The following is a 13703-nucleotide window of genomic DNA, read 5'->3' as shown; positions in this document are numbered from 1 at the left end:
TTATGAAAAAAAATCAGCGCGCGAGAAAAGGCAGTGCGCGCCCCGAGCAGCCGCTCTCCCCCGGATTCGGAACTGCATTCTAGCCGGCATTACTTAAACACGTGCCTGTGAGCAGGTGTTTGCAAGATGAGTTCTAAGGTATTGGAAAAGCCTAAAAGAGCTCATAAGGGTGTTACACTTAGTTTAAAACTAGACATAATTAAGCCTTTCAATCGTGGTGAACGAAGTAAGGACTGAGTGAGTTTGGCTTCTGGAAGTTGACGAAGATGATGTCGAAGAGGTTTTGGCATCCCATGACCAAGAACTAATAGATGAAGAGTTGAAGCAATTGGAAGAGGAAAGGATAACAATTGAAACCGAATGCAATAGCGAACGGGCCGAAAGTGAAGTCGTCCAGGAACTGAACATGAAGCAACTGCGTGAGATTTTTGCTGCAATGATAAAGTACGACTTTAATTTTGAAAGGGTACTTAGGTTTAGGGGATATTTGCAGGATGGTTTGAGTCCTTACAAAGAACTGTATGATAGAAAAATGCGCGAGGCTCAGTAGTCAAGCAAGCCTTCCCCATCAGCCACAGCAGATGACAAACCTCGACCTTCGACATCGAGGCAGTCAGTCATAGAAGATGAGCTGCCTGCTCTAATGGAAACAGACGACGAGATGATACCCCAGTGTCCCACCACCCCGCGATTTGCGGAGAATGCAGCGGTAGCCAGGAGGCACACAGCACATCTTTAAGAAAAAAGCCAAAATAAACAAGCTAATTAATTAGGTGCCACCCAAAACGTAATTGTTGGCCCAGATCAGAGACGACGGAAAGAGACGAACGCTCACAAATTTTTCCCATATAAATAAATGGTAATTGCTTCTTCGCTTTACAACATTTCAGCTTACGAACCGTTTCATAGGAATGCTCTACCTTCAGATGGCGGGGGAAACCTGTAGCCATTAGTAAAACTTGGCTACAGGAGAGGCAGGACTGGCAGCTTAATGTTCCAGGGTTCCGATGTTTCAAACAGGATAGAGGCAGAGGAACGAAGGGTGGGGGTGGTATTGCTAGTCAGGGAAAATGTTACAGCAGTGCTCAGGCAGGACAGATTAGAAGGCTTTTTTATCGAGGCCATATGGGTGGAGCTGAGAAACAGGAAAGGTATGACCACATTAATGGGATTGTATTATAGACCACCCAATAGTCAGCAAGAATTGGAGGTGCAAATCTGCAGAGAGATAGCAGACAACTACAGGAAACATAAAGTTGTGATAGTAGGGGATTTTAATTTTCCACATATTGATTGGGATTCCCATACTGTTAAAGGTCTAGATGGGTTAGAGTTTGTAAAATGTGTACAGGAAAGTTTTCTAAATCAATATATAGAGGTACCAACTACTGAGGTACCAATATTAGATCTCCTATTAGGAAACCAGTTAGGACAGGTGATGGAAGTGTGTGTAGGGGAACACTTTGGTTCCAGTGATCATAACACCATTAGTTTCAACTTGATCATGGATAAAGATAGATCTGGTCTTCAGGTTGAGGTTCTAAACTGGAAAAAGGCTAAATTTGAAATGAGAAAGGATCTAAAAAGCGTGGATTGGGACAGGTTGTTCTCTGGCAAGTATGTAATTGGTAAGTGGGAGGCCTTCAAAGGAGAAATTTTGAGAGTGCAGAGTTTGTATGTTCCTGTCAGGATTAAAGGCAAAGTGAATAAGAATAAGAAACCTTGGTTCTCAAGGGATATTGGAACTCTGATAAAGAAGAAGAGAGAGATGTATGATAGGAAACAGGGAGCAAATAAGGTGCTTGAGGAGTATAAAAAGTGCAAAAAAAAACTTGAGAAAGAAATCAGGAGGGCTAAAAGACATGAGGTTTATTTGGCAGTCAAGGTGAAGGATAATCCAAAGAGCTTCTACAGGTATATTAAGAGCAAAAGGATAGTAAAGGATAAAATTAGTCCTCTTGAAGATCAGAGTGGTCGGCTACATATGGAACCAAAAGAAATGGGGGAGATCTCAAATGATTTTTTTTTGTGTCTGTATTTACTAAGGAAACCGGCATGGAGTCTATGGAAATAAGGCAAACAAGTAGTGAGGTCATGGAACCTATACAGATTGAAGAGGAGGAGGTGTTTGCTATCTTGAGGCAAATCAGAGTAGATAAATCCCCAGGACCTGACAGGGTATTCCCTCGGACCTTGAAGGAGACAAGTGTTGAAATTGCAGGGGCCCTGGCAGATGTATTTAAAATGTCGGTGTCTACGGGTAAGGTGCCGGAGGGTTGGTGTTCTGTTGTTTAAAAAAGGCTCTAAAAGTAATCCTGGAAATTATAGGCCAGTAAGTTTGACATCAGTAGTAGGTAAATTATTGGAAGGAGTACTGAGAGATAGGATCTACAAGTATTTGGAGAGACAGGGACTTATTAGGGAGAGTCAACATGGCTTTGTGCGTGGTAGGTCATGTTTAACCAATCTATTGGAGTTTTTCGAGGAGGTTACCAGGAAAGTGGATGAAGGGAAGGCAGTGGATATTGTCTACGTAGAGTTCAGTAAGGCCTTTGACAAGGTCCCGCATGGGAGGTTAGTTAGGAAGATTCAGTCGCTAGGTATACATGGAGAGGTAGTAAATTGGATTAGACATTGGCTCAATGGAAGAAGCCAGAGAGTGGTAGTGGAGGATTGCTTCTCTGAGAGGAGGCCTGTGATTAGTGGTGTGCCACAGGGATCAGTGCTGGGTCCATTGTTATTTGTCATCTATATTAATGATCTGGATGATAATGTGGTAAATTGAATCAGCAGATTTGCTGATGATACAAAGATTGGAGGTGTAGGGGACAGTAGGAAGGTCTTCAAAGCTTGCAAAGGGATTTGGACCAGCTGGAAAAATGGGCTGAAAAATGGCAAATGGAGTTTAATACAGACAAGTGTGAAATATTGCACTTTGGAAGGACAAACCAAGGTAGAACATACAAGGTAAATGGTAGGGCACTGAGGAGTGCAGTAGAACAGAGGGATCTGAGAATACAGATACAAAATTCCCTAAAAGTGGCGTCACAGGTAGATAGGGTTGTAAAGAGAGCTTTTGGTACATTGGCCTTTATAAATCAAAGTACTGAGTATAAGAGTTGGAATGTTATGGTGAGATTGTATAAGGCATTGGTGAGGTTGAATTTGGAGTACTGTGTGCAGTTTTGGTCACCAAATTACAGGAAGGATATTAATAAGGTTGAAATAGTGCAGAGAAGGTTTACAAGGATGTTGCTGGGACTTGAGAAACTGAGTTACAGAGAAAGATTGAATAGGTTAGGACATTATTCCCTGGAGCATAGAAGAATGAGGGGAGATTTGATAGAAGTATATAAAATTTTGATGGGTATAGATAGAGTGAATGCAAGTAGGCTTTTTCCACTGAGGCTAGGGGAGAAAAAAACCAGAGGACATGCGTAAGGGTGAAGGGGGAAAAGTTTAAAAGGAACATTGGGGGGAGGCTTCTTCACACAGAGAGTGGTGGGAGTGTGGAATGAGCTGCCAGATGAAGTGGTAAATATGGGCTCACTTTTAACATTTAAGAAAAACTTGGACAGGTACATGGATGAGAGGTGTATGGAGGGATATGGTCCAGGTGCAGGTTAGTGGGACGAGGCAGAAAAATGGTTCGGCACAGCCAAGAAGGACCAAAAGGCCTGTTTCTGTGCTGTAATGTTCTATGGTCCTATCAGTAAGGCGAAAGAGCTGATTGTGGACTTCAGGAAGGGTAAATGAAGGAACACATACCAATCCTCATAAAGGGATCAGAAGTGGAGAGAGTGAGCAGTTTCAAGTTCCTGGGTGTCAAAATCTCTGAGGATCTAACCTAGTCCCATCATATCGATGAAGCTATAAACAAGGCAAGACAGCGCCTATACTTCATTAGGAGTTTGAAGAGATTTGGTATGTCAACAAAAACACTCAAAAACCTCTATAGATGTACCGTGGAGAGCATTCTGACAGGCTGCATCACTGTCTGCTATGGTGGGCCCACTGCAGAGGACCAAAAGAAGCTGCAGAGGGTTGTAAATTTAATTGGCTCCATCTTGGGTACTAGCCTACAAAATACCCAGCTCATCTTCGAGGAGCGGTGTCTCCAAAAGGCAGATTCCATTATTAAGGACACCCAGCACCCAGGGCATGCCCTTTTCTCACTGTTACCATCAGGCAGAAGGTATAGAAACCTGAAGGCACACACTCAGCAATTCAGGAACAGCTTCTTCCCCTCTGCCATCTGATTCCTAAATGGACATTGAACCCTTGAACACTACCTCACTTTTTAATCTATATTAGAAACATAGAAACATAGAAAATAGGTGCAGGAGTAGGCCATTCGGCCCTTTGAGCCTGCACCGCCATTTATTATGATCATGGCTGATCATCCAACTCAGAACCCCGCCCCAGCCTTCCCTCCATACCCCCTGACCCCCGTAGCCACAAGGGCCATATCTAACTCCCTCTTAAATATAGCCAATGAACTGGCCTCAACAGTTTCCTGTGGCAGAGAATTCCACAGATTCACCACTCTCTGTGTGAAGAAGTTTTTCCTAATCTCGGTCCTAAAAGGCTTCCCCTTTATCCTCAAACTGTGACCCCTTGTTCTGGACTTCCCCAACATCGGGAACAATCTTCCTGCATCTAGCCTGTCCAATCCCTTTAGGATTTTATACGTTTCAATCAGATCCCCCCTCAATCTTCTAAATTCCAACGAGTACAAGCCCAGTTCATCCAGTCTTTCTTCATATGAAAGTCCTGCCATCCCAGGAATCAATCTGGTGAACCTTCTTTGTACTCCCTCTATGGCAAGGATGTCTTTCCTCAGATTAGGGGACCAAAACTGCACACAATACTCCAGGTGTGGTCTCACCAAGGCCTCGTACAACTGCAGTAGTACCTCCCTGCTCCTGTACTCGAATCCTCTCGCTATAAATGCCAGCATACCATTCGTCTTTTTCACCACCTGCTGTACCTGCATGCCCACTTTCAATGACTGGTGTATAATGACACCCAGGTCTCGTTGCACCTCCCCTTTTCCTAATCGGCCACCATACAGATAATAATCTGTTTTCCTATTTTTGCCACCAAAGTGGATAACTTCACATTTATCCACATTAAATTGCATCTGCCATGAATTTGCCCACTCACCCAACCTATCCAAGTCACTCTGCATCCTCTTAGCATCCTCCTCACAGCTAACACTGCCACCCAGCTTCGTGTCATCCGCAAACTTGGAGATGCTGTATTTAATTCCCTCATCCAAGTCATTAACATATATTGTAAACAACTGGGGTCCCAGCACTGAGCCTTGCGGTACCCCACTAGTCACCGCCTGCCATTCTGAAAAGGTCCCGTTTATTCCCACTCTTTGCTTCCTGTCTGCTAACCAATTCTCTATCCACATCAATACCTTACCCCCAATACCGTGTGCTTTAAGTTTGCACACTAATCTCCTGTGTGGGACCTTGTCAAAAGCCTTTTGAAAATCCAAATATACCACATCCACTGGTTCTCCCCTATCCACTCTACTAGTTACATCCTCAAAAAATTCTATGAGATTCGTCAGACATGATTTTCCTTTCACAAATCCATGCTGACTTTGTCTGATCATTTCACCGCTTTCCAAATGTGCTGTTATCACATCTTTGATAACTGACTCCAGCAGTTTCCCCACCACCGACGTTAGGCTAACCGGTCTATAATTCCCCGGTTTCTCTCTCCCTCCTTTTTTAAAAAGTGGGGTTACATTAGCCACCCTCCAATCCTCAGGAACCAGTCCAGAATCTAACGAGTTTTGAAAAATTATCACTAATGCATCCACTATTTCTTGGGCTCCTTCCTTAAGCACTCTAGGATGCAGACCATCTGGCCCTGGGGATTTATCTGCCTTCAATCCCTTCAATTTACCTAACACCACTTCCCTACTAACATGTATTTCGCTCAGTTCCTCCATCTCACTGGACCCTCTGTCCCCTACTATTTCTGGAAGATTATTTATGTCCTCCTTAGTGAAGACAGAACCAAAGTAATTATTCAATTGGTCTGCCATGTCCTTGCTCCCCATAATCAATTCACCTGTTTCTGTCTGTAGGGGACCTACATTTGTCTTTACCAGTCTTTTCCTTTCTACACATCTAAAAGAGCTTTTACAGTCAGTTTTTATGTTCCCTGCCAGTTTTCTCTCATAATCTTTTTTCCCCTTCCTAATTAAGCCCCTTGTCCTCCTCTGCTGAACTCTGAATTTCTCCCAGTCCTTAGGTGAGCCACTTTCTCTGGCTAATTTGTATGCTTCTTCTTTGGAATTGATACTATCCCTAATTTCTCTTGTCAGCCACGGGTGCACTACCTTCCTTGATTTATGCTTTTGCCAAACTGGGATGAACAATTGTTGTAGTTCATCCATGCAACCTTTAAATGCTTGCCATTGCATATCCACCGTCAATCCTTTAAGTGTCATTTGCCAGTCTATCTTAGCTAATTCACGTCTCATACCTTCAAAGTTACCCCTCTTTAAGTTCAGAACCTTTGTTTCTGAATTAACTATGTCACTCTCCATCTTAATGAAGAATTCCACCATATTATGGTCACTCTTACCCAAGGGGCCTCTCACGACAAGATTGCTAATTAACCCTTCCTCATTGCTCAAAACCCAGTCCAGAATAGCCTGCTCTCCAGTTGGTTCCTCGACATGTTGGTTCAAAAAACCATCCCGCATACATTCCAAGAAATCCTCTTCCTCAGCACCTTTACCAATTTGGTTCACCCAATCTACATGTAGATTGAAGTCACCCACTATAACTGCTGTTCCTTTATTGCACACATTTCTAACTTCCTGTTTAATACCATCTCCGACCTCACTACTACTGTTAGGTGGCCTGTACACAACTCCCACCAGCGTCTTCTGCCCCTTAGTGTTACGCAGCTCTACCCATATCGATTCCACATCTTCCCGGTTTATGTCCTTCCTTTCTATTGCGTTAATCTCTTCTTTAACCAGCAACGCCACCCCACCTCCCCTTCCTTCATGTCTATCCCTCCTGAATATTGAATATCCCTGAACGTTGAGCTCCCATCCTTGGTCACCCTGGAGCCATGTCTCTGTGATCCCAACTATATCATAATCATTAATAACAATCTGCACTTTCAATTCATCCACCTTATTACGAATGCTCCTGGCATTGACACACAAAGCCTTCAGGCGCTCTTTTACAACTCTCTTAGCCCTTATACAATTATGTTGAAAAGTGACCCTTTTTAATGCTTGCCCTGGATTTGTCAGCCTGCCACTTTTACTTTTCTCCTTTGTACTTTTTGCTTCTACCCTCACTTTACACCCCTCTGTCTCTCTGCACTGGTTCCCATCCCCTTGTTGTGAACTAACCTCCTCAAGCCTAGCCTCTTTAATTTCCCACCCCCCAACCATTCTAGTTTAAAGTCACCTCAGTAGCCCTCGCTAATCTCCCTGCCAGTATATTGGTCCCCCTAGGATTCAAGTGTAACCCGTCCTTTTTGTACAGGTCACGCCTGCGCCAAAAGAGGTCCCAATGATCCAAAAACTTGAATCCCTGCCCCCTGCTCCAATCCCTCAGCCACACATTTATCCTCCACCTCATCCCATTCCTACTCTCACTGTCGTGTGGCACAGGCAGTAATCCCGAGATTACTACCTTTGCAGTCCTTTTTCTCAACTCCCTTCCTAGCTCCCTATATTCTCCTTTCAGGACCTCATCCCTTTTCCTACCTATGTCATTGGTACCTATATGTACCACGACCTCTGGCTCCTCACCCTCCCACTTCAGGATATCTTGGACACGATCAGAAATATCCCGGACCCTGGCACCAGGGTGGCAAACTACCATCCGGGTCTCTGGACTGCGTCCACAGAATCGCCTATCTGACCCCCTTACTATCGAGTCCCCTATCACAACTGCCCTCCTCTTCCTTGCCCTACCCAATATTATTACTGTTTCTGTATGATTTTTAATCTATTCAATATACGTGTACTATAATTGATTTATTTATTATTTTAAAGTAATTTCCTTCTACATTATGTATTGCATTGAACTGCTGCTGCTAAGTTAACAAATTTCAAGGCATATGCCGGTGATAATAAGCCTGATTTTGGTATGTTTATGGAGTATAAGAAATGCAAGAGAAGACTTAAAACAGAAATCAGGAGGGCTAAAGGTAGGCATGAGGTTGCCTTTGCAGACAAGGTGAAGGAGAATCCCAAGAGACATGTTAAGAGCAAAAGGATTGCAAGGGACAAAATTGGTAATCTATATGTGGAGCCAAAAGAGATGGGGGAGATGTTAAGTACATTTTTTGCATCTGCATTGACTCAGGAGATGGACATAGAGCCTATAGAAGTGGATACTGAATCTATAGAAGTGAGACAAACTGGCATCATGGACCCTGTACAGATTAGAGGAGGAGGCATTTGCTGTCCTTAGGCAAATCAGGATAGATAAATCCCCAGGACCCCACAAGGTGTTCCCTTAGACCATACGGGAGGCAAGTGCAGAAATTGCCAGGCCCTAGCAGAGATACTTAAATCATCCTTAGCGACAGGAGAGGTACCAGAGAACTGGAGGATTGGTAATGCTATTTAAGAAAGGCTCTAAACATAAACCAGGAAATTATAGGCCAGTGGATCTACCATCAGTTGTGGGAAAGCTATTGGAAGGTATTCTAAGGGACTGGTTAGATAAGTATTTAGATAGACAGGGACTGATTAAGCTCGTCAACACTTTGTGGGTGGTAGGTCATGTCTATCCAATCTTATAGAGTTTTTCAAGCAAGAGTTACCAGGAAAGTTGATGTATGCAAGACAGTGGATGTTGTCTACATGGACTTTAGTACGTCATTTCACAAGTTCCCACATGGGAGGTTGGTCAAGAAGGTTCAGTCACTCAGCATTGACATTGGCTTTGTAGGAGAAGCCAGAGTGGTGGTAGATGGTTGCCTCTCTGACTAGTGGAGTATCACAGGGATCGGATTGTTGATTGTCATCAAGATCAATGATCTGGATCGGCAAATTTGTGGATGACACCAAGACTGGGGTGTAGTGGACAGTGAGGAAGACTATCCTGGCTTGCAGAGGGATCTGGATCAGCTGGAAAAATGGCTGACAGAATTTAATACAGACAAGTGTGAGGTGTTGCACTTTGGTAGGACCAACCAGGGTAGGTCTTACGCAGTGAATGGTAGATCACTGAGGAGTGTGGTAGAACAAAGGGATCTGGCAATACAGGTCCATAATTTGTTGAAAGTGGTGTCACAGGTAGATAGGGTTGTAAAGAAAGCTTTCAGCATATTGGCCTTCATAAATCAATGTACTGAGTAGAGGAGATGGGATGTTATACTGAAGTTGTATAAGACGTTGGTGAGGCTTAATTTTGAGTATTGTGTGCAGTTTTGGTCTTCTACCTATAGGAAAGATGTAAACAAGGTTGAAGAGGTGCAGAGAAAAACCACAAGGATGTTGCCATGTCTGGAGGACCCGAGTTATAAGGAAACATTGAATAGGTTACAACTTCATTCCTTAGAACGTAGAAGATTGAGAGGAGATTTGATAAGAGGTTTACAAATTATGAGGGGTATAGATAGTGTAAATGCAAGCAGGCTTTTCCCACTGAGGTTGGGTAGGACTACAACCAGAGGTCATGGGTTAAAGATGAGAGGTGAAAAGTTTAAGAGGAACACAAAGGGAAATATTTTCACACAGAGGGTTGTGAGATTGTGGAACAAGCTGCCAGCACAAGCCATGCATGTGAGCTCGATTTCAGTGTTTAAGCTCTGTTTGGACAGGTACATGGATGGTAGGGATACAGCGGGGTATGGTCCCAATGCAGGTCGATGGGAGTAGGAAGTTTAAATGGCTCAGCATGGACTAGATGGGCCAAAGGGCCTGTTTCTGTGCTGTACTTTTCTATGACTCTATGTTTTCTCACAACAAAGCATAGCTATAACCAGTGTCACCGTCACATTAGAAGCGGGGTGCACCTTGATCAACAGCCAGAGGGTGCAGACCTGAGGCAAAGTACAAATCCTAAGTTATCAAAATAAAAATTCTGATCAGTTAGAAAGGATTTCTCTGCCAATTCTGCTCCTATAAGAACATTGCTTAAACAAACCTACTTGGTCTACATTACCACTTGATGTAACAATGTTAATTTTTGTTTGATACACTCCTATGATCCCTTCTCTAAAGTTTCAAATCTGTATAACATTTAGTTTTTTTTTGTGCACAACATTCCCCTAAAGCAAGGATTATTCTTATAATAGAAAACACAGCAAAGTACTTCACTGTATTTATCAAAGAGCAGTCACAATTGTACTATAGTGAACGGAGTAGCCAAGGTGCACATAGCACTTTCCAGCAAGCAGTGATATGATGTATTGATCAGAGGAACATTAGTCATTACTGAAGGAGGAAGTTACCCTCATTCAGAATAACTCCAGAGGAACTTTAACATCTCTGCAATGACTCTTCCAAAAGATGGCATATCTAGCAGTCCAGCACTTCTTCCTCAGTACTTGTTGGTAAAGGCAGATACATTAGGGGCATTTAAGGCAACTTTCTGCTGAAAATGTACTATTTCTTCAACATACAGGTTAGGGCTAGTGAGCTGTGGACATTTAAAAGATAGACAGGTCCATGGATAGTAGAGGTTTAGACGGAGAAGGGCCAAATGCAGGCAAATGGGACTGGCTTAGATGGCGATCGTGGTTGGCATGGGACCAGTTGGGCTGAAAAGCCTGTTTCTGTGTTGGAAATCTACAATCAACGATCAGCTCCATTCACCACGAACAGTTCTGTGTATTAGGAATTTGCTGTGGTGTTGGTGCAAGACTCGACAAAAACAAGCTTCAATAATAAGAATAATTATATAAAAATTATATTACAAAATAAACTATGACCCAACGAAAGTAACGGGACTCAGCCACAGCAACTTAAAACACTGGAGCACATTAAACATTGATCTGCCTCTTGTACCAACACATTAATAACACTGGTTTTCTTGTATTAAATATGCCACTTGTTTCACAAAGTAACATCAAGGAAATGAAATGTCAATGTACTGTACAGGTTAGATTGTTTTCCCTAAAGTAAAGGAGACTGCGGGGTGACCATAGGGAGGCTTATGGAATTATGAGGGGGCAAACACAAGGTAGATAGTCTTTTTCCCCAGGGGTGGAGAGTTTGAAACTGGAGAATGTAGGTTTAGGGTGAGAGATGAAAACTTTGAAGACATTATAAGGGACAATTTTTCCACACAAAAGATAATAGGTACATGGAATAATCTACCAGAGGAAGCAGTAGAGGCAACTACAATTACAGCGTTTGAAAGACAGAAATATTTATATGAGCCAAACACAAGCAAATGGGACTAGCATAAAAAGGCAAAACAGTTGACATGGATTAAAAGCCATTTCCATGCAGTACAACTCTACAAAACCACACCAATGATATTAGTTGGTTACAATTACTCTCTCCCCTTCTGTCATTTTCTCCATCTCCATTGATGGTGATGAGGCCTCTGTCAGTCAGGGTCAACCACGGATATTGCAGCCTAGCAGTCTAGGTATGCAAGGCAGAACACTACAATATGAAGAGCACTTCCCCACTCCATGGATCTGATGAACCCAAAGGAATGGCAGAGACTGATACAGTTTGGCACCAGCAGTGCCGCAGGAGTTGCCAGTCAGCGCTGAGTTCAACACAGGACCTTAGGGACTCCAGCTCTGGATTTTTCTCTCTGGGTTTATTCCCAAAGCCTTCCCCAGGAGTGGGTATAGCCGCAAGGCAGCGGAAATTTGAGATCAGAGTTTTCCTTCTCCTAGATGAGCTGCCAACCATGGCTGACAAGCTCCATCTGCCAGAAGCGACTGGTTTTAAGGCGCCAGTAACGCACCCTTTGCCCCTTCTCCTGTCAATAGAAATGATTCTGCCGGGCTTAGTAGCAAAGCCTTTTCCTGTCTTGTTGAAGCCACACGTGAATGCCAGGAACCAGACTTGGTTGTCAGAGGCTATTTGAGCCACACGTCATTGGGAGCATTTAATAGACAGTGGGAGTTTGTCCCCATTACCACCTCCGGCTATAACAGCTTTACGAAACCCCGTTACTCCTCTCCATTACCACTCCTTTCTCTTCCCCCCCCCACATTTCTCAAGATTAGTTTTATTTGTCACATGTACACCGAAAATGGAAACACAGAGTGAAATGTGTTGTTTTGCATCAACAAACAACAAAGTTCGCAAATGCCGCCGCGTTTCCTGCGCCAACATTATGTGCCCACCAACTCACTAACCCTAAAGTCCAACACTTACCCTAATGTCTTTGGAATGTGGGAGGAAACACAGTCGATCATAGAAAAACGTACAAACTCCTTACAGACATTGATCCCCGTTTGATGGTCACTAGCACCACAAAGTGTCGCGCCAACCACTACACTTACGTTACCCTTACGTCACCCCCCTTTAGTTCTTTCCCTCTCTGTCTCCCTCCCATCCCTCTTCCCTTTGCTCCCTTTTCCTCTTTCCCCATCTCATCTTCCTCTCATTCCCCTCCGATTTCACCTTCCACTCTCTGCTCCTCTTCCTCCCCCCCGATCACCCTCCTCTCCGCTGTCTGCATCTCTCTCTCCTTTCCCCTCTCCCCCACCTCGCTGCCCCTCTCACCTTCCCCCTTTTCCGTTTCCCTTCCCCTCTCTCCCGGTGAGGGGGGGAGGGGCGATGAGTTGACAGAACCGACGTTGCAGTCCCGTCCTGTCGCTCCCTCCGATCCCGAGCGGCGGTGCCGCCCCCAGACTCCCTCCCTCACTACTCTCTCTCTCTCACCACCCCTTCCCTCTCTCTCTTTCTTCCCCTCTCTATCTCCCCTTCTTTCTGTCACACTTACCATCTCCTCTCGCTCTCGCCGTCACTGTCGCTCTGGAAACACGTCACTCCGGACGGCGGCTGAGAGGCAGAAACGCGTTTCCACTGGAGTTTTCGAAACGGCCGCCTGCGCCCCCTGCCGTGGGAGGACTAGATCTGCCGGTCCCGGGATTGGTCCGCTGGAGAAAGTGCCCGCTCCTAAATACTAAGCACTTCGGCGTTTCCTTAGTAATGTCGGAATGAAACAGACGATATAGAACATAGAACAATACAGGCCCTTCAGCCCACCATGTTTCTGCTGACCATAAATAATAATCTAACTAAACCATAAGAACATAAGGCAAAGAATCAGAATGAGGCCATTCGTCCCATCGAGCCTGCTCTGTCATTCGATCATGCATGATTTATTTTCTCTCTCAGCCCTATTCTTCTGCCTTCACTCTGTAACCTTTGAATCCCTTTATAATCAAAAATACCATCTGCCTGCACATTATCTGCACCCCTCAAAATACTGCTTGTTTAAATACCTGTCTAAATCATTCTTAAATGTCATCCTTCTGTCTACTTCTTCCATCACCCCTGACAGCACCTACCTTTCTGTGTAGAAAACTTCCCTTGAAAATCTTTGAACTCTCCCCTTCTCACTTTAAATCTCTGCCCTTTAGTGTTTTACCTATCCACCCTGGGAAAAACTCTGACTGTCCACCCTATGTCCCTCATAAACTTTGTCCAACCTCTCTTTATAGTCAATGCTCTCTCATCTAGACAACATCCTGGTGAATCTCTTCTGTTCCCACTCCAA

General features: G+C 44.0%; 1 protein-coding gene across 1 annotated transcript in view; it reads right to left on the bottom strand.

Moving 5' to 3' along the window:
* LOC134344899 (26S proteasome regulatory subunit 4) overlaps window positions 1–12996 on the bottom strand; it is a 41512-nt gene extending 28516 nt beyond the window's left edge. The window contains exon 1 of the mRNA XM_063045030.1: window positions 12924–12996. Coding sequence (XP_062901100.1) covers window positions 12924–12926 — 3 coding nt within the window. The 5' untranslated portion in view covers window positions 12927–12996. The remainder of the gene's footprint in view (window positions 1–12923) is intronic.
* Window positions 12997–13703: the final 707 nt, after the last annotated feature.

Source organism: Mobula hypostoma, chromosome 1 (assembly GCF_963921235.1).
Source record: "Mobula hypostoma chromosome 1, sMobHyp1.1, whole genome shotgun sequence".
NCBI lineage: Eukaryota > Metazoa > Chordata > Chondrichthyes > Myliobatiformes > Myliobatidae > Mobula > Mobula hypostoma.
Note: the sequence above shows the minus strand (reverse complement) of the source record. Positions and strands in the feature narration are given on the sequence as shown.